The sequence below is a fragment of the Notamacropus eugenii genome, chromosome 1 (genome assembly GCF_028372415.1).
Source record: "Notamacropus eugenii isolate mMacEug1 chromosome 1, mMacEug1.pri_v2, whole genome shotgun sequence".
Lineage (NCBI taxonomy): Eukaryota > Metazoa > Chordata > Mammalia > Diprotodontia > Macropodidae > Notamacropus > Notamacropus eugenii.
This window is the reverse complement of record NC_092872.1, coordinates 233,210,268-233,232,069: the sequence shown is the minus strand read 5'-3', so window position 1 is coordinate 233,232,069 and position 21,802 is coordinate 233,210,268. Positions and strand designations below refer to the sequence as shown.

Below are 21,802 nucleotides of genomic sequence, written 5' to 3'. Positions count from 1 at the left end.
AACCTGGGGCTCAGGAGGGCAAGATCTGATTGTTAAAATACAAATGGTGGGAGCTGGCAAAGGGTATTATGTATAGATCAATGCCCTAATGCTTCTTTGAAAATGGAAGAATGAGATTTTTCCATTAACCCTAAGTTATCTTTTTCTTCTTTCATTTCTGGCATTCTAGAAGCTGATATCCACAGTTCTGAAATTGCATTGAAAGAAGTTTATCAATTCCCTAGGGAGATTGAAAGGCATAATCATATATTATATCATTTCATAAGAATATGGCTTTTCAATTGGAAATTGAGGGGATGCCCATCAATTGGAGAATGGTTGAACAAATTGTGGTATGTGATTACTATTGTACTATAAGAAATGATATGCAAGATGCTCTCAGAAAAACCTGCAAAGACTTACATGAGCTGATGCAAAGTGAAATATACTGTGTACAAAATATTGAAGTCAACTTAGCTAGTCTCAGCAAAATAACAATCCAAGACAACTGTGAAGGACTTAGGATGAAAAATGCTATTCATCCCCAGAGAAAGAACTGGTGACGTCTGAATACAAAATGAAGCATGCTTTTTCATTTTATTTTTCTTGAGTTTTTTTGGGGGGGGACTATGTTTTCTTTCACAACATGACTATTATGGAAATGTTGTGCATGACTACACATGTATAATCTATACTGAATTGTTTAACTTCTCAATAGAGGGTGGTGGGGAGGGAGGAAGGGAGAGAATTTGGAACTGAAAATTTCAAAAACGAATGCTAAAATTGTTTTCACATGTAACTGGGGGAAAATAAGATACGAAATAAATAAACAAAAATAAGATAAAATCTAAAAATAACAATATGGTGTCTCAGTAAAAGGGTCAATATTAGGAAAGACAGACAGTCATATGATTTTGGTACACATTTGCAACATGGGGAACGATATCAAACACTGAGTATTTCAACCTCTAAGAACTTTTTAAAAGAGCTTATGGGATATATATTCATTGAAAATTAGCAAAGATAGAGTTCTTATATCCTTCAGTCCAATCTCTATCACACTGATTTTATTGTCAAGGTACTTACTTAAATCCTTCTCTCTGTTGACGATATCCAATTTATTCTATATTATCTTGTTTGTACATAGTTGTTTTCATACTCATTGAATTGTATGCTCCTTAAGAGGAGATACTGCTTTGTTTTTATTTGTATGCCCTGTTCTTACCACAATGCCTGGCACATAATAACACCAGTTTGGTTGACTATCTACTCTTTGGATTGAGAGTCCAATTCTTTTTAATGTATGCTATCAGATTCAATCATACTCTAGATGACAACAGCCACAAGAACAGAGTTTCCAGTGGAAAGGCTGCTCTGCCATTAACTGTGGGGAGAGAGGTGCAGGAAGACCAATATAGAGCAGATAAGAATAAATAGATCTTTCTTCAATATAGGTACAAAGATCTTAAGGGAGAAAGAGAGAAGAGAAGACAGTTCAAAGAATTTACAATCATCAATAACAGTACAAATTAATTTATCATAAACACTACTACATCAAATTCATCAGGATCGAATGAGGTTAAGCAAGGGAAAGAGTGTTCAGAAGGTAATAATATCTGATACAAGCTGAAATTCATTCTTGATGAGGGACTGAAAACTACTGCAAATTTCATTTAATAAGGTCTCCCAGGGCTTAGGTTCTCCTGGATGATGCACAAGGGATGAGCTAAGTCCTCAGGCCCATAACCAGACAAAGGAACAAGTTCATGATCAAAGACACAACAATCCTGCCCAGTTGGGATTTTCTTGAAAAGGAAAGAAAAGAAAAGAAAGTATCAATAGTACAGCCTTGGACTTACAGGAAGTATTGAAACTTTGGGAAAGTTATGTAGTGTTTCCCATTCCCGCTTGAGGTACTCAATGGAACCCACAAATACAATGTGCTTCAGTTCGTGGTAGTGGAAATTGCTTGCACGCAAAGGCATCACTAAGTTCCGCAGGCCAATCAAAGCTGATGTGACATCACCAAAGATGCAAACCACCACATGCCCACTCAGAACTGTCATGGCAGCTTCACTTCTTGTCTGAAATAAGAAAGCAAAAGAAGACACAGAGGTTTAGGTTAAACTCATGAGTTCATTAAAATAATGACTTTTCACCTGGATCCTAATGATGAAGATGCATAGGTCCATGACTCAGCAAGTCAGCCAGTCAACAAGCACTTATGAAGAACCTACTGTGTGTCAGGCGCTGTGATAAGTTCTGGGAATATAAAGAAAGTCCAAAGACAATCCCTGCCCTCAAGGGGCTCACATTCAAATGGGGGAAATAACATGAAAACAACTATGAACAAAGAAACCTAGACAGGATACGTTGGAGCTAATCAACAGAGGGAAGGCACTAACATTATGACCATGAAAACCTGAGATATAAGACCTGGGAACTGAGCCATAGAGTCTTTCTCACTTTTGTTACAATTCTTTATTGTCCACCCCTAAGCCACTGGAGTCTGCTCTTATTTGCATGGCTGTTATAAATCAAACGCTAAACACAAAACCCAAAAGGAAAAGTATTCCCAGGAAAGAGTGCTTACTTAAGCAGAGAGGCCCACTATGGGAATTCAGAATGAAACTTCTCCCAGGTAGAAAAGATTTGTTGCCTCTTGCTGGAAGTAGACCAGGTAGTTACAAAGCTTAGATCACATACTACAGATGGTCTATGAACGCTATTGATCCAAGCTCAGCACTGTAGATTCCAGTTTGGGAAGAACTTCCAAGAATGAATACTTAAGGAGAAAAGGTGGATCTACCATGGAATCCCAAATGTATGTAATGGGAACCAATTTCCAAAGTTTGAAACAAAATAAGATAAAGATGAATCAAAAAAATTTTTTTTTTCAAATCTAGAGAAAAAGAATAATTGGGTTCAATTCAATCAATTAATTAAAAAGTATCTATTACATACCTACTATGTGCTAAACACTGCGTGAAGTACTAGGGATACAAGTACAAAAAATGAAAATCCCTTCTCATAAGGATCTTATATCCTGATAGGAAATCAAAATGACCCAACAAACAACCTCCTCCTTCCTTCTTCTTCGCTGCTATGGTACTAATTTATATTTGCCTATGGGCATCACAAAATGCTAGCAGATACCTAAGACATCAACTACTCAGACATCCTCATTTTATCATAAACTGAGGCTCAAATTGTGCCTTTTTCCATGGAACCCTTGTTTAGGACAGTATCTGGCACATTTGTTGTTGTTGACTCTTTGTGATCCCATTTGGGGTTTTCTTGCAAAGATACTGAAGGGTTTTGCCCTTTCCTTCTCCAGCTCATCTAACAGGTGAGCAAACTGAGGCAAACAAGGTTAAGTGAGTTCCCCATGGTCACACAGCTTGTTAATGTCTAAAGGTTGGATTTGATCTCAGGAAAATGAGTCTTCCTGACTCCCAGCCTTGCACTCTATCTATCCACTGTGCCACCTAGATGCCCTTACCTGGCACATAGTAAGTCTTTAATAAATGTTTGTTGAAATGACTAATATGGAAGTATATTTTACATGATTTCACATGTATAATCTATATCAGATTACTTACTGTCTTGGAGTGGAGAGGGGAGAGAAGGAGGAGGAGAATTTGGAAAAAAAAATTTTTTTGAAAAAAGTATAAAAAATGTTTTTTACATGTAATTGGGGAAAATGAAGTATTATTTAAAAATGTTTCTTGGTTAACTGACTGACTGACAAGAACTTCTGTGCTGATCACAATCTGAGTGAAGGAAGCTGAGTTTTGAGTTTCAGATTCATTGTTGTGATCCAGGGGAGCTATAGAAGCTTTTCTGGGGGAAGCTGGGTAATAGAGGGGACAAAACATTGGGTCTGGAGTTAGGAAGACTTGAATTCAAATCTGACCTCATACTCTTACTAGCTTTGTGATGCTGGACAAATAACTTCACATCTGCCTGCCTCAGTTTCCTCAAATGTAATATGGAAATAATAACCCTCCAAGGGTTGTTGTGAGAATCAAATGAGATATTTGTAAAGTGCTTAGCATAGCACCTGAAACATAGTTTCTGCTGTTCAGTCACTTTAGTCATGTCTGATTCTTCATGCCCCATTTGGGTACTTGTGGCAAAGGTCCTGGAGTGATTTGCCATTTCCTTCTCTAGCTCATTTTACAAATGAGGAAACTGAGACAAAAACAGGGTTAAATGGCTTGCTCAGGGTCACACAACTACCATATCTGAGGCAGGATTTGAACTCAGGAAGAAGAGTCTTCGTGACTCTAGGTCTATCCATTAGACTACCTAGCTGTCCTTGAAACATAGTAAGCTTAATTAATCAATAAATGCTTATTCCCTTCCCCTCTGGGCCTGCCTTCTCCATGCTCTTGCCCTGGAGGACAGGACTTTATTGCCCTTGGTCATTAAGAATGCAACCGTTTGGGATAGAATCTACCCACTGGACTAGGACTGCCTTGGTCAGACCAGTCTGGTAGTCACTCCTGGGTGAACTATTCTAGAAACGCAATTGATAAAGAGGAAGGTGATTGGTATGATCAGAAAACTGAAAGCCACACGAGGATAAAAACAGGTGGAAGGAACTGATCCTGTTTAGCCTGGAAAAGAGAAACTCTGAGGGGACGGACATGGGACATGATAATTGTCTCCAAACATTTGAAGGGCCCTTCAAATATTTGTTACAAAGGTTTTGTCTTTTTAAAAATTTTAAATAAGGGAGGGAAGATAGGGAGAGAGAAAACAAATGCTTGCTAATGGCGGGAGGTCAGGGCATGGTAAGAGAGGGTAGAAGGAAAAATTTTCAGAGAGACAGATTTAGGACAATTCTTCTAGCAATTGAAGTCATCCCCAAGTGGATCAGGGGCAGTTAGGTGGCTCCATAGTGCTGGGCCTGGAGTCAGGAAGACCTGAGTTCAAATGTGACCTTAGACACTTACTAGCTGTGTGATCCTGGGCAAGTCACTCAACCTTGTTTGCTTCAGTTTCCTCATTTGTAAAATGACCTGGAGAAGGAAATGGCAAACCACTCCAGTACCTCTGCCAAGAAAACCCCAAATGGGGTCACAAAAAGTCTGAAACACTAAACAACAACAAAGTAGAACAGGCTGCCCTGGAAGACTTCACTGGAGATCTTCACAGAAAAGTTAAATGGTGCCTTATTGAGAAAGCTAAGGAAGGGGGTTTGGGGCAAATGTGCGTTTGACAAGTTAGCTTCTTCGGGCCATTCCAGTTCTGAGATTCTGCCATCTGTGATCTATGATGCAATGGAATTCTGGGAATGTGCTCTATTTCTTAGCCTTCTAAAGCCTTTCAGAGGAAGACCATCCCAAAGAGAAATAGAATTAAAAGCCTTTGGGACAGGTCAATGTGAGAACAAAAAAGCATTCCAAGGCCCTACCTGTGAATGATATAAATCTGAGGTCTTTGTGAAATACAAATCTTCATTTACTGCTGGCCCTTTAGCATCCTGTCATCCAAATAATACAAATGACATAAAGAATCTCATTATGGGCCATTCTTCTTGACTCCTTCCTGTTCATTACTTCCCTTTTGCCCCTCTGTGACTTCTAGTCGTTGTATACCAAGATAGCCCCATGGGGCCTACAGTGTCTTTGGGGACATATATTAATTTCCACTGTACGTATCAAACTCTGGTTGATTTACTCTCTAGAATTGACTAGTGTATTGATTGTTTAAATGCCAATATTGCGATTCATGACAATGTCAGGGTTATTACCGCAACCCCCAAGGAGAGGAGGAAACAGGCTCTCTTGCTCCCTGATCGTTAGGATAAAGTGGGGGCTGTCACCATTATTGGTTTCCCTGTGCAACCGTGCAGGGAAATCTGAGACACCGGCCTCAGGAAATGCTTTATAAACTGCGACAAAGTGAGGATCCACTGGGGACCTCATTTCAAATATCATCAGTTTTGTGGTAGAGATCTGGACTTAGTTACTGGCTGCTTGGAGGTCTGAGTGCATGGGCACCTCAAGCTGAAGCTTCTCCTGACTCTAACTAACTGTGATAGGTCGCCTAATTATTTTTAATTGGCCAAGTCAGAGGGTAGCTAGCCCACTTTAACAAGCAGATGGAATGCAAACAGGGCCTAACGTGGGGGTGGGAGAGTGGCATGGAAGGGGATGCAGGAATGTGTCAATCACCAGAAGGTTATCCCAGAGACTTGGGGTGATAGACTCTCTGTCCATTATTCATTCAGAGCCCTGTAATTCCCATCCATTCTCCAGACCAGGTCTCCTTGATGAAGCCTTCATTGGCCTACCCAATAAAGATTGATCTTGCCTTGTTCTGAAAGCCTAAAACATTAAGCCAGGCAGCCAAATGGTACAGTGACCAGGGGACTGATCCTGGAGTCAGGAAGACCTGAGTTCAAATCCAGGCTCAGATACTAGCTGTGTACATGTCATTCAACCTGTTTGTCTCAGTTTCCTCATCTATAAACTGGGGATAGTAAGAGCACCCACCTCTCAGGGTTGATAGAAGAATAAAGTGAGATAATATTTGTAAGGCATTTTAAAGTGCTGTATAAATGCTTATTGTTACCAGTGTTGTTGTTGTGGTATCTAAGAGTTCTAAGCTAAACTTCAGTTTCCTTATGAGAAACAAGTTGCCCTATAGCTGTTAGTATGTTCACTAACCAAGAAATATCTTGCGACCCTGGTTAGTCCATTAACCATCCAATCTGGCTCCCACCTCACTTTGACTTTCCTTCCACTCCTTTTTGGGAGGTCTCCATTCCAACCACACTGGCCTCTTAGTTGCTCCTTCTGCCAGACAATCCATCTGCTTCTTTGCCCTTGAGCAGCTGAGCACCATGCCTGGATCACCCTCCTTTTTCACCTTAGCTTCCTTTAAGACATGACTCAAGCACTAAGGCCTTTCATGAGTCCTCCGACTGGTAAGGTTCTCTTTCTCTTGAGAATAAATTGTATCATGCTTTGCATTGGCCTACCTGCACATTACCTACAAGCAATGTCCCTCCATTAGAACGTAAGCTCCCTCAAGGCAGGGGCAATTTCATTTTTTGTCATCATATCCTTAGCATCTAGTACAAAGATTGTTATTGACTGAATTAATTGGACATTTGTTATCCTTGTTATCATCACCAGCCAAGGATCAAGTACTTACTACCCATAGTGTGTCATACTAGGAATTTCGTATTGCTTATGTGAATATGTACATGACTAGAGAGATATAATGATGAATAAGACATATTTCCTTCCCTCAGGGATCTTACAATATAGTTAGGGAGGAAGGCCAAGCACATATAACTACATGTTAAGCTGTCATTCACCTGATCTCAGTCTGTTCCCTTAACACAAGGTCATTCACATAGTAAAGGGGTCAATACCTGTGGAAGGAAGGAAGGATGGGTGGATGGATGGACGGATGGAAGGAAGAATTGAAGGAAGGTTTATTCATTTATTACCTGATTTATTACTCCCAGTTCAAACTTTGATCAGATATCAAGTCCCCTCAATGTGTTCCTAATTTCCATCATCTTAAAAATAGGACAGGGGATTGTGTCATCCCATAAAACAGCTGGCAGATCTCAGGGCTAGAAAACCTGGCTTTGGTCAGAATTATGAAGGGGCCCCTTTGACACTCACCAGAATGACTTTTTCTATCTCCTTGGCTGCACACCAGTGGAACATGCCTGTAGAGTCATACTTTTTCACATTGGAGTCCATGTTGTCTATCTGATCATTGCCAGGAATTAACAAAGGGTCGTGCCTGTAGCAAAAAAAAAAAAAAAAAAAAGATAACGTAAGTGGAAAATGTGATAAAATATGAATGGGAAGGTGTCCCTAGAGCTGCACATTGAAAGACATGAAAGATGAAAATGAAGTTACTGTCATTAAAAACTGTTTGCAGGACCTGTTCAGTGAAAAGCAAAACCTGAGAACCCACCATCAACCTGGAAAAACACATCCAGTTGACATTTGGCAGGCAGAAAACCTCAATGGTGAGCTCTGTTAATCATCTCTTTCTAAACAGGGCTTTCTCTCCCTTCTCAGGTTCATCCCCTCCTGCTTGTCGTCACCTCCCTACCCCCATCTCTCTCCACTAACTCCCCTCACCCCCCTTCACTACCAAAAAAAAAAATCTAACCAAAGGGTTGCTATTAGCCTTAGCAATGATGTGGAAGGAATAGGAACAGAGCCCCTTGCTGACTGACTAGCATGAGGATGGAAAGCCAATTATTTGCTCTTTCTGACTATAACTTCTGACGCGATGCTCTTCGCAGTAAAAGCTTTAACAGGCTGCACTTTAAATATTTTAGCAATTTGCCCAATCAGATTTTGCTTTCCCCAACTGAAGCCCTTTAAAGATTCAGCAGTGTGTCACTTCAGAGCGGATTGACTACCAAATGCCCACATCTGGAATACATGATTTCAATACTAAGCAACAGCTCCCTCCACCCTCCTTCCTTCCTTGACAACTGCATTTGTACTAACCATCTAACTATTTCATCTCTCTCTCTCTCTCTCTCTCTCTCTCTCTCTCTCTCTCTCTCTCTCTCTCTCTCTCTCTCTCTCTCTCTCTCTCCCTCCCTCCCTCCCTCTTCACACTCCAGATACAATGCTGCTTGAGCAAGAAGCATTCTTGGACTGGGATCATCCTGACAAGGTAGCCCTGAGAACATGGAGCCACAATTATCCTCTCTTGATTTATTTTCTGATTTGGAAACAAGGATCATTCAGTAGTCTATTAGACAGACTCTTCTCCGTTTCTTGTGAGTCCAACCTTTCTCCAGGGCATATTCATTTCCCATCAGTTGTTGTCCCATCACCTTTGGTGGCTTTCACAAAGATGACTGCCATCCATGGTCTAGCCAGTACCAAGACTTGGACACCACAGGTATGTTTCAGAGGCAACACAGCAATCCTCACTGACAGGGACCTCCAAGGTTTGGGGTCACTCCCTTTCACTTTCCTTAACATATTGCGACTGTCATCTAAATAAAAAGTAATTAGACCTTTCTGGGGCCTATTTATATTATTAGTTTATGCTTTGGTCTCCACCCAAATCCTACCATGGTACTTTATTGTAGAGTAGAGGCAATTTTTGAGTTGTCAAGGTGATGCTACAATGGGATATAATTTGGAAAGGCAACTGATGTGAAATGTTTATCATCCAAATTGGTCAAGACCACAGTAACTCATGAAGACCCTGTGCCAAAAGATCAGATGACCAGTGCATGGATGGTAATAGTACCTATATACTGAAGAAATCATAGGCCCTTAAAGTATCATATTGTTTTGTCTTAGAGCACTAGTGTTAAACTCAAAATATAAATGGTTCCTTCTTGGCTGCATATTGACTTAGAAAACCACAGATTAACATTATCTATATTGTATTGCATTTTTATTCATTTTTTAAAACATCTTCCAATTAAATTTTAATCTAGTTCATATGGACTTAGGAGTTTTGAAGCAGCTAGCCTGCTACTGAGTTTTATATTTCAGTCTTAAGAGTATAAAGTTGTTGATTTGATATTTAATTGGCAGCATTTATATAGCACTTTAAATTTTGTAAAGCACTTCTTATATTATTTTATTTCATTCTCCCAACTCCCTTGTGAGACAGATACTATGTTTATCTCTATTTTATGGATGAGGAAACTGAGTCTGAGAGTGGTTAAGTGACTTGCCCAAGGTCATGCAGCTAAGAAGTATCTAATGCAGGATTTGACTTCTGACTTTAAGGTCAGCACTCTATTAACCACATCATCTAGCTATCTTGTTTTTATTTCATTTTAATTCACCCTAAAACCAGTGTTATCAAGTTTCATATGCTACCCTATACTTTTAAAATTTAATATGTAGAAAATTCTTTATTGTGACATTATTTTGATATAATACATAATATTCTATATTCAACATATGTCAGAGTAGTATGGTCACTAGGAAGGGTGACATAATATTAATCAGAATGAGCAAGCGACAGATGACCCTCCAGAGTGGGAGATGGACAAATTCTCCTAAAGGGTTTTATCCCTAAGACCTCCTTAGTCTCACTAGTACCATGGGAGTCAAATACTTTTTGGGACAAATGTGTGAACTGATCTTGGGAAAGCAATTGGTGAAGTTCAGCTTTGGCATTTACTATGTGTTTACATCAGGAAACTTATTTAAATTCTCTTGGCTTTCCTTGTCCATAAAATATGGGACTTGAAATATATGACTTCTGGGGTAATTCCCAATTCTAAATCTGAAATCCCTTATTGCTATTCTTTTTTTAAAAATGTGAAGGTAGAAGGAAGACTGTAAATAATGACTTTAAGATGCTATGTAGGGGGTACTACAATGGAGGTCAGGAAACTGACATGGGGTTTAACCCAGACTTTGTCTCTGACCATGAGAGGGACCCTGCAGAAGTCACCTCCTCTCTCTGGACCTTCATTTCCTTAAGTGCAAATAGAGACAAATGGATTGAATGTTCTCTAAGACTCCTCTTAACTCTGAGAGCTGGTGATTCTAGTGTAATTCTAGTTTACTAAGGAGAAAAAAGTCAATGATGATGATGTTTTCAGAACCCTGATACTGAAAAATCAAGGAATGTTTATTTCAGAATGTATGTTCAAGGAAGGAAAAAGGAAATGACAGAAGATAGAAGAATGGAGAAGGAAAGGAGAGGGAAGAAGAGGAGGGAGAAAGAAGGAAGGAAGGAGGGATAGAGAGACAGATGAAGAGACAGAGAGAATACTTCAATAAATTTTTCTGGATATTTTCAGTAATGTTCCCACAGTGGGGACCTGCTGTTCTGGAAAAGGGTACTCATTTAGACTTAACCTCAATTAGAAACAGGGGGAGGGATAGGATGGACTCTTTTCAGCCCTAGACTTTTTTTTCTATTACTACGTGTTAGTTTACTGTTAGATTTCAGTGTTTGAAGGAAATCATTGCCCAAATCACACAACGAAAGCAGCCTCATGTACTAATTTTCTTTCAAAAATGAAGAAAATGAGCCACAGAGAAGTGATTTACTCAAGATTGAGAAGCTAAATAAAAACTCTTTAACCTAGAATTCAAAGGACTCCACAATCTGTCTTCCACTTCTTTTTTAGTTCCCCCCGCCCTTCACACACTCTAAGTCCCAATCCAACAGGGCTTTTTTGCCATTCTCACCATATTCTGCCCTCTCTTGCCTCTACGGACATGATTGACTGCCTCCTATAATGTAAACTCTAGGAAGCATTTTCTGATTGCCCCTGATAAATGTGAGAGCTCCCTCTTTGAAACTCCCAGCACCTTCTCCTCTGTACTAAACATATTCTTACTTATTTCATGTCTATTTTTGTACATATCTTATCACCTGTCCCATTATGGGCAGAAACTGTCTCATTTTTGTCTCCCTAACATATGGCACTGTATTTACATATAATAGTCACTTGATAAATATTGATTGAATGAATGACTGAATAAATGGGTGGATGATTCATTGACTGAGTGACTGAATGAATGAATGAATGAATGAATGCATGATTGGATGAATGAATTCCACATTCTTTCCTGGTTCAGTTGAAAGAACACTTGATCTGGAATGAGAGGATTCTGAGCTTCAATAACCACAATTCTGGGCATACAGGAAGGACTTAAAAAATGTTTGTTGTTTTGCCCTTGACAACCCCACCTGTGATGCGTTACAATTTCCTGGGCCTCACTTTCCTCATCCGTAAGATAAGGGGTTGGACTAACTGCCATCTGAGATCCTGACTAGCTCTATGATTCCAAGTCTAGCGCTTCAGATTGCTACCTTCCTCACAAAGCTTCTATGACTTCTCCTAGCATTGTATATCTTGGAGATACTATTGTCTCCTTTTTGCAACTAATGAAAGTGAGACAGACAGAAATTTAGTGATTGGCCCAGAGTCATATCCCTGGTAAACGTCTAAGGTGGGATTTGAACTGAGGTCTTCTTGAATCTGGGCCCAGCACTCTATCCATTGTACCACCTGGCTGCCTCTGATTAAAAAAATATGCAGCATGAGATGAGAAAGTTTTGCTGGGTCTGAAAGGAGGTTGGGGGCAATATGGGACCAGGATGGGATGTCACTATAAAAGCCACTATGAGCTCTACTAACTCAATGATTTGGCCCAGGGCTAGCCCTGCTCCCAGATTCAGTGGGCTCACTTGACTGAATGGGCTTCTGTAGAAAATGATGGCAATTCATCACAGCAACGGGCAGAAACTATAATTACTTTGCAATTAAAATGTGGTGGCTTGAGCCACAGTAAACAATCTCACGTTCTTAATTTTAAGTGCCGGGAGTTGGTGTTGGCTGCAGAGAGCCTTCCAGGGTAAGCTGAAACGAAAGTGTCCGTTATTTAGTTTTGAATGCTGCTACATTGAAATTTTGAAGGTTCCCAAAGAATAGTTTACATTTGTGAGTACACAGCTGCACACTTGCCATTGTGAACACCAGTCCATGTTGCTATAGTAATAGAAGGCCCAATAGGGGAAAAGGGCAGTTTGTTAGAAGTGGGAAAGGAACTGCCTTCTGATATCATTAGTTTACAAAACAACAACCCAAACCACTGTTAAAACTCTCGACGACAGATCCTCACAGACCAGTTATTTGGAACCAAGGACCGATACTATATATTGTCTTTCACGACTTACTTGATGTATTTTCTTGACTCACAAAGCAATCCCAAACTCCCCTGAAATGTGCTATAATGAATTCAAGGCTCATTTGTTACTAACTACTTAGATACTGTATAGTGCTTTATTTCTCAGGCAATAGGGATTTTATGAGCTGGAGGAGATCCTGCTGAATCTTCCTTCCACCTTGAAATAAAGGTGGTAGAACTTAGCAGCTATTCCTTAATTAATGTAATTAATTGCTCTTGTGGTGCTTTGGGGTCCTGCCTGTTCATTTGAGGGAGAAAAGCTGGCAGTTTTGGCTGAGCAAGTTCTATACCTAGGATATTTCTAGATATCTTCCGATTTAGTCCCAAGACCCCAAAAACAATTGATTAGTTTTTCACAAAGGGGATTTACATCGTAAATCAAACACATATACAAATCTAAGAATGACTGACTATTGCCATATAGGATAAAGTGAAATGGTGGCCTTGTAAGCATCGAATTACTTTGACCCATGTAGACAGTCAAACCTGATAAACCAGGCATCAAAATAGGTATTTTTGAGGAAATGTAATATTGTATTTGATGGGGTGGGGTCTTTAACTTCATGTTCTTCACTGCCGCCCCCCACCACCACACATACACATACAAGCCCAACGAAAATGTTAAATTAGCCTTATCTTAAAATCAGACAAAGGAGAAGGGAGAAAAAAATTGGATACCTAGACTCTGGCTCTGCCTCTTTATCTATCATGATACTTCCAAGACCTGATCTCCAACTTGAACATTATTATACGGCATATACATTCCATTGGACTGTTGGACCATTATGGGACTCATCAACAGAAAATTGCCACAAGGAACTTTGCTAACACATGAACTAAAGATAAAGTCGATAATCATTGTTTTGTGATGTCTCTCATAGATGAAGGCACTAAAACCTCCACTCTGCTTTAACAATAGATGCCTTTCTCCCCCTTTCTTTTTTCTTTTCTTTTCAATAGAGAAAGCCTGGCATGTTAAATTTTTCACATCTCTGTTCCTTAAGTCCCAGATAACACCTCGAAGGTCTTCAGCTAGAAATTATTCCTGCTTGACTTCAAATAAAGAATAAAATATCATTGTTTCTTTCTTTCATAGAGCAACAAATGCCACTTACCATCAATTAATCTCAGCAAGGAAACTAAATGCCACTCTACAGAGGAAAAACCAAAAAGCCTGCCTGGAAGACAGTAGCCTAGAGCACAACCACAAATCCCTCTTCCAGCAAACCCGCTGTGAGGAAGCCTGTATTATATTTTAAAGAGCACTGCTTCCCTTGCAGGCATGTACTGCACCTCCCAGCATATTCTGCTTCGGAGGTTTTAATATTGGACTTTAGAACTTTCAACAGAGGTGGAAGGTTTGGGATGCGTTTTTAAGCTACTGATAAAGATTATCACAAAATGCTAAGTCTTAAAGTTTTTTGCCTATTTCACTCACTCGGTTGAACATAATACACTGGACAAAAAACACTGGCTTTAAAGATATAGGACTTGGTTTGAAATCCTGACCTTGACACTTTCTGTTTGTGTCATCTTAGGTAAGTCCCCTAACCTCCCTTGGCCTCATTTCCCCTCATCTATAAAATAGGGAGGAAGAGGAAGGTAGTGACTGGACCATGTGGATTCTGAGGCCTTTTCCAGCTTCAAATCTATGATCATCTTGATTTTCTGGCCCTCATTTAAAATAATCTGGAAAGTCACCATCTACCTCTGCAAAACTACCTGTATTTTGGGTTGGAGATTTGGTGCTGCTTAAAAGGACCAGAGAGAAATGATTTCTAGGCAGGAGACTTCAGGTCATGAGGCTTAGGCATCAGGATCCTCTTCTTTCCTGGCACTCTTAGGGATATTAGGGATTATAACATAAACAGTCATTAGCTTTTAGTCAAAGTCTCATCAGTTCTTCAAGAAATGGGAGGCTTCCCTTTCCAGGCTCAAGAAATGCTCAGGTAAGGGGGAACTGCTCTCTTGCCTTAGCTGTAAAGGACTGGACACACCCAGCTCCTGCCCTGGTGACTGACAGGACTCTTAGAGATAAACTGGGGACATCTGTCCAGGCATACTTCTCTCCATCCATCAGGAATGTGCAAAGGTGGGGACATTCTTGAAAGCAAAACAACCTGTCAAAACTGCCTAGAATGTAGACGGTCCCACTTCCTGTGACAAACCAGTGCAGAGAACACAACGCTGCTCTTTGCTGGCTGCCAGGATAGGTGCTCTTAATTGAGAAAGCATTTAGTGCTCCTATGTCAGAGCTGAATATTTCATGATGCGCTGTATGTTTGACTATTTGCACAGTGGGCCCCTGTCACTTCAATCTTCCCTGAATGCTTTGACTGATCTCTATAAAGCTTTGCCAGGATGGAGTGATGGCTTGTCCTGGGTAAGCAGTGACACTGGCATGCTGGGGAGAGACACTAAAGCTGTTGCTGAGTTTGGTGATGATGGCATAGTCCATTCATGCAGTGGAGACCCTCTGTGGGTCAAATGGGTAACATAAAGGTCTAAAGAGAATCATTCATATGGTTCTCTCTCTCTCTTTCTTTCTCTCTCTCTCTCCTCTCTGTCTCTCTTCTGTGTGTGTGTGTTTTTCTTTCTCTCTGTCTCTCTCTTTCCCCCCTCTCTCTGTTTCTGTCTGTTTGTCTGTCTGTCTGTCTCTTACTCTCTCTCTCTCTCTCTCTCTCTCTCTCTCTCTCTCTCTCTCTCTCTCTCTCTCTCTCTCCTATCTCCATTCCCTTTACTTTCATAAATAGGAAAATAATACAGAGGACAGATGGAAGTCACTTTGCGGCAAGGAAAACAAGCATGAAATCTTAGAGAAAAAAATTTCATCCATTTCTTATTAGATGTTAGTTCTTAAAAAGTTCAATACTTATTTTAATGTACCTAATAGGATCTTTTCTCATTCTTCCCTGACACATAATCCTTTTCCAAGTTAAAAATGAAACAATTTAGGTGTCAATTCTTTAAGTACTTAGGAAGCGAAAGGAATTGTAAAATCTTAGGGGAAACAGCACGTAGCACTATGGTCATTGGATGACAGATTTAATTGTAGAATCTCAGAATTTGAGAGTTGTAAGGGATTTCACTAGACAGATAGGTGGCGCTGTAGGTAGAGCACTGGGCTTGGAATCAGGAAGACTCATCTTCAGGAGTTCAAATTCAGCTTCATATACTTACTAGCAGTTTGACCCTGGGCAAGTCACTTAACTTTATTTGCTTCCGTTCCTCATCTATAAAATGAGCTGGAGAAGGAAATGGCAAAATACCCTAATACTCTTGCCATGAATCCTTCAAAAGGAGTCCTGCAGAGTTGGACAAAAACCAAATGACTCAACAACCAAGGGACCTCACTGACCATCGAGTTTAACTCATGATCTCCACTCTAATATACATGACAGGTCATGCAGACTCCGCTTGAAGAACTCCAATAAAGAAGAACCTACTCATTGTCAGATTTTTGCAGAGTCCTATTTGTTAGTAAGTTTTTTTCTGACATAAGTTTAAAGCTCATTCTGAGCTTATTGCTTCTGCCACTAATTACTCAGGGCAATGTTATACTCTTATATTCATCTGATGTTACCTGGCCATGCTTATATGTAATACAGTCAAGAGTTCATATGAGGATGAGGATACTATCCTCATATTGGACTGAATATCCACATGAGTGAGCTCAAGTATCCACTTTAAAAGCACTCACCGTTCTTGCCTTTGGCACTCAAGCTATAACCCTCAGCAAGGTAACTAATTTCTCCAAAGCTCAATTTCACCATCTGTAAATCTGAAACACTAACACTTGAACTACCTGCATCAAACAGCTTTTGTGGGAGCTAAATTCTATAAAATAGGGAAATTGTTAAAACAAAGAAACAAGCAAAAAAAAAAAAAAGGCAGGAGCCATAATCCAAGAGATATTGGATTGGAGTCAGAGGACTCAGCTTTGACTTTAACATGGGTTGTTTTCCAACTACATTATTTTGAGAATTCATTTAACCTCTACTGGCCTCAGTTTATTCGTCTGTAAAATGCTGAGGTAGGACTAAATGAACTGTGAGGTTCCCTCCAGCTTTGAATACACGCTCTAATGATTATGTGATAGAATGCCTAAGGAGACTCCATAAGAGTCCAAAAGAAGACTGGCTAGGATTCTTCTGGTATATACAAAGGAGGAAGGGAGATGTCTACGGGATCAAAGAGAGGATGGCATGGATATTGTTCATTGTCCTTAGAGTGCCAGAAATTCCTGGGTAAAGAGAAAAACATGACCAAATGTGTCTCTCTATAAATAACTGTCCCAACCCATGCTATGAACTCTGATGTTTTTGCCCATTCAGTTAACGGGAAGAAAAGCGCTTCTGAGTACCCCACTTAGGACTGATGGTTCTCTTGTCTCACCTTCACCCCAAAATGAGAATGAGTGAGGGAAAAATATTTGATTTGTAATCGGAGCACTTGCATTCAAACTCCAACTATTTTGTGTGATCTTGGGCAAGTCCCTTTGGCTCTCTGTGCCTCAGTTTCTGCAACTATAAAATGAGGAGATTCAAATAGGAAACCTTTTAGAACCTTTCCAACTTGAAAAAATCTCTTTTGATGAATAACATTTATAAGGTCTTAGCAGAGTGTCTGGTATGTATTAGGTGCTCTATAAATGCTTACTCATTTCCTCTCTCCCCTGTTTACTTATTAAAGTAAACTTATTAAAGAGGTTTCCTTCTTTTTCTGCCATAGGGCTCTGGCTAATCAAGTATATTGGATGTTTTAGATTATGGCATTGCTACCTACAAATAAGAGAATGTCTGGGATACGAATGCAAGAATAAATAGAGGCATGTGGATTTGCATGGACACAGATGTAGGTTTGTGCACATGGGCACATGAATTCACATGCATGTAGCAGCCTATTTTTTGCCAGCAGCCCCTAGGAAGCTCCTACGAATGAGGACACAAAATGACCTTTTGCTGAATACGCTACTTGTCTAGAAGCCTGTGTCAAGTTCACCCCTCTCTTTGGAGTAGGGGGAGACCAACTATTCCTTTCTTCTTCAGCCCCTTTGGGCCCTGTCACATTCTATTTGTTTGTGCATTAAGAGGTGGCTTGACTTAGCTGGTTTGACGCTGCCTTCTCCCTTCATTCCACTCAGTGGCTGAATTTCCAAGGGTGGCACTCTGGGCTCCTATGACACTTCCTTAAGTGGCTTGCTGGCACAGGTCCAGGGCCTTTCACCATTTTATTTACTAGCCACTTCTTTATATCATAGGCATCCCAAGGTCTATTTGTGTGGCAACCACGGCTGGCTGCTCCTGGTCCTCAGAGACATTCGAGCAAAGAGAAGTCCAGATAAAGGACATGGGTGTGATGAACAGGTGAGGTTATTTCCTTTAATGATCTGAAGAGACCTCAGCATATCTTTTCCCCTCTTCCTCATGTCTATGTAGAGAAGCCTATGCCTCCCTGCCTGTCTGTTTTTCTTCTCATGTCATTTTTCCTCTTCCCTGAAGGAGCACAGTTCCTGCAGTTTCCTGGGTGCTGGTGACATGAATCTCCTCAACCATTCGCTTCATATTCTCATCCTTGCCACTTAACTTTCTGAATGGCCCTTTGCGCACATTCCCCCGAAATCACACAATCTCAGAAGGGGTCTCAGTGGACATTCATCCCAGGATGTCCCCAATGAGAATCCTCTCTAGAACACAGGCAATGAATGATCACCTGCTCTTTGCCTGGAGATGTTAGGGAGAGGGGACGGACTCATTGATTCTTGAAAGAACTTTAGGATTCCTCCATTTGGAAGAGAGGAGGTTTTCCCTCTTTTATATTAAAACTAAATCCATTCCTTTGCCATATCCCTGTATCATGCCTAGTTCTTCCTCTGGGGTCAAGCAGAACAAATCTAATGTCTTCCACATAACGGTACTTGCAGACAGCTATCATTTCTCCCTCAATCTACTTCTCCTAGGCTGTGTATGTCCTCATGTCTTCCCAGAATATGTGGTATGGGATCATACTGTATTCTAATTTCTAGTCCCCCATAAATGTTTCTGGGACATGGATTGCTTTTGAGGCTGTTTGGTTGGGCTTCAGTCCTGTGTCTTAAGGGAGCTAAGTTCTATGCAATGCCTCTTGGAAGAAATCAAATATTTGGAGGAAGAATGACACCCCTTTTTTCCTATTCCATTCAACAAAGATTTTTAAGCACCTACTATTTACAGGGAACCATGGGGGATACAAAGATAGAGAAAAAATCGATCTTGTCCTCAAGGAGTTTACATTTCTATGTTGATGTTCTCTGAAAAACCCAAGATATACTCTGAACCACAAAATGTTTTGGGTAGATCGGGGTGGGGTGGACCATCTCTGCTATAGAGCTATTTCCATAGCCAAAACATGAACTAGTGTCTCTGGGTGGGGAAAGCATGGGATCTTCTTCTTTAGAGTCTGAGCAACAATGGATGGATGGATGGATGGATTCCCATCAATATCAGATATTCCACTGAGATGACAACAAAGAAATAAACTAGATGGTCTATTAAGGTTACCCATTGAGTCCTCTTTGAGTGTACATAGGGATACAGTTATTCTGGCCAATACCTCTTACTTAGTCTATGCTGGGCAATTATTATCTTCCCCTATATTTAGACAAAGTCCTTTCCTGTAACTGAAACATTTATCTATATGATGCTATCCAGCCTGGCTAAACTAACATTCCTACCCTCTAGAAGATGATAACTGAAGAGAGATGATCCTGCCTCTCGCCCTAAAGGGAAGAACATGCTCCCTGATGAGTGAGGACTAGGAAATAGGAATTCTGTGGTACATTGTACCATGAGCATGATTTTTCTGGTCTCAAGTTAAAGTGATAAAGTGATAAAATAGGTCTCCTGAACATAAGCTATGAAATGAAAGGTGATGGTGATGATCTCATCCCCATTCCAAGTCATGTCAGGTGGCACTGCAGCCCAAACTCATCATCTGACTCAAGCATGGTCCAAGGGTGATGTTTTGTTAGTATAATGGAAAGATGTAATATGTCAGAATTTCTATACATAAAATTTATCTGAGGGGCAGTGTGGAGTAGCAGAAAGATGGCTGACCTCAGGAAGATTTAAAGTCAAGTCTTGACTCTGATACATACTATGGTGTGATTATGAGTAAGTCACCTAACCTCTTAGTTCCCAAGGAATTCTTTAAGACTGCAAGTTAGAGTTTGATTGCTATTCCACATCGGTAAAAGGAGTTTCCACACTGGAACTGCTTACAGTGAAACCACAGGTCTGGACCAAAAAAACAGAAAACCAGTCAAATTTTGTCTAGGAAAAAAAGTGTTATAAGGCAATGTGATGGAAGCCCACTATGGTAAACAATTTGGAGGTAATGTTTTAACAGGGGGATGTTTTATCTGATGAAGTAACAAATTAAGGACCATTGAATACCATTCTGTACTTTTGGGCTTACATCTGAACTCTTCCTATCACTTCTCATAGACCACTAAAATCTCACCTATTTTAAGAGTGGTCAATTGCTGTTTAAACACCATCCAAGGGACTCAAGGTCATGGTTGAAAAATCCACTTCAAATAGGCCTTTGTCCTTCTTTGTGAACTGTCTGGATCACAGAGAATGGACCTAATGAGTGCTATCTCCTCCAGAAAGAAAGGAAACTTAACTAGACGATAAGAAGGCTCAGGAAGCCAGAAGAATTCTCTGTAGAGGAGTGTATAGGAATTTTGGAAAGGTCCTCCTGAGAGTCACATGTCTAAAGTAAGAGATTTAAGAGAAGGAACCTAGTGGATTCCAAACCCTGTTCTACACATTCCAAAGAAACCAAGGTAGAAAGAGGTCTGCATCATCACATTTCAAAGAATGTGGAAAGGTAGATTTTTGCATACGTTACCTAAGAGAAGACGATCAGTTCCTCTTAATTGCCACAGGGTAAGTCATAGGAAAAAGCTGGCATTTGGGGATTAAAGGATAGTCAGCTAGCATTTATGAAGCACTCACTAGGTGCCAGGTACTTTGCTAAGTACTGAATGCCATCAAGGCAAATAATAAACCTTTCATTTCTTGGGGAAAACGGGTGAACTTCTATATGGGTCTTAGTAAAAGAATACAGTCATAGACTTACAACTGGAAGAGATCTTAGAAGCTAGTAAATCAATTGCCAGATAAGGAAACAGGCATTTAGAGTTTGTGATTGATCAAGTGTCAGAAACCTAGTAAGTTTGTCTGAGGCAAGATGTGAACCCATCTTCCTGATTCCGAATCCAGTGCCCTGTCCATGATGCCAAGTTGCAGGGCTCCCAAGTCATCTGCCTGTGGTTTGGGGGAAAGCTTTCTCTATCACCATGGGTTTGCTCAGTCCATCTATGAGCCAGGGAAGGATGGCAGGTGCTGGCAGAGACACTCAGCAGGAGGAGCAGTTGGACAAAAGCCCCACCATGAAACATCAGGGCTCTGAAGCTGAGCAAGTTCTCTGCTCGATTCCTGACCCATGTTTAGCAATTCCGATGTGCTAGTGAGCAGACAACCCAAGCCTGGGATGTTGACTCTCCCTCAGTCCCTCTTCGGCAGGCAATGAAAGCGGGATCCACTTTGAAAATATTCCTCCATCATGCAAACTGACATAGGCATGCTTTTCAAAAACCCACAGCCAATCTGTTGATCATTACTTATTTACAAAGGCCTTCGGGCAGAAAGTCCTGTAAAAACCATACTTGATACGGTATACACTAGCTTTTTCTGCTTGTGGAAAAAAAAAGTCCCCCCCAAGGCTACCTCAAACCATCACTTTCCATCGCACATAAAATGTACCGTGTAACACTAAAGTATTTAATATATATGGTATAATATATCTACAGGAAAGGCATTTGTGTAGAAGTGTGTTACCCTGGATTCGGTAATTTGATGTTTTGCTGAAGGCTATGACTTGAAAAAGCCTGCACCTCTTACAGAGGACCTGTCATCTCAGTACCCAAGAGCCAGCAGAATAAAGAAGCACCCTTAAGCAGCAAAACTTTGACACAGCTTTGAAGCATATGAAAACAGTATAACTCCCTAGAATTATTATTACTCCAGATCAAAGCAATGAGCCATACTTTACATAGCAAACAGGGACAGGGAATTTGGCTCCAAAGGTTTCAAAAT

The 21,802-nt window shown here is 40.4% G+C and overlaps 1 protein-coding gene across 9 annotated transcripts in view; it reads right to left on the bottom strand.

The window, feature by feature from the left end:
* Positions 1 to 21,802, bottom strand: part of KCNMA1 (potassium calcium-activated channel subfamily M alpha 1) — a 904,559-nt gene that overhangs the window by 86,417 nt on the left and 796,340 nt on the right. For all 9 annotated transcript variants that reach the window (XM_072636209.1, XM_072636218.1, XM_072636155.1 and 6 more), the window contains 2 exons: positions 7,632 to 7,755; positions 1,839 to 2,063 (listed from right to left, as the gene is read on the bottom strand). In XM_072636209.1, the coding sequence (XP_072492310.1) occupies positions 1,839 to 2,063; positions 7,632 to 7,755 (349 nt within the window). The remainder of the gene's footprint in view (positions 1 to 1,838; positions 2,064 to 7,631; positions 7,756 to 21,802) is intronic.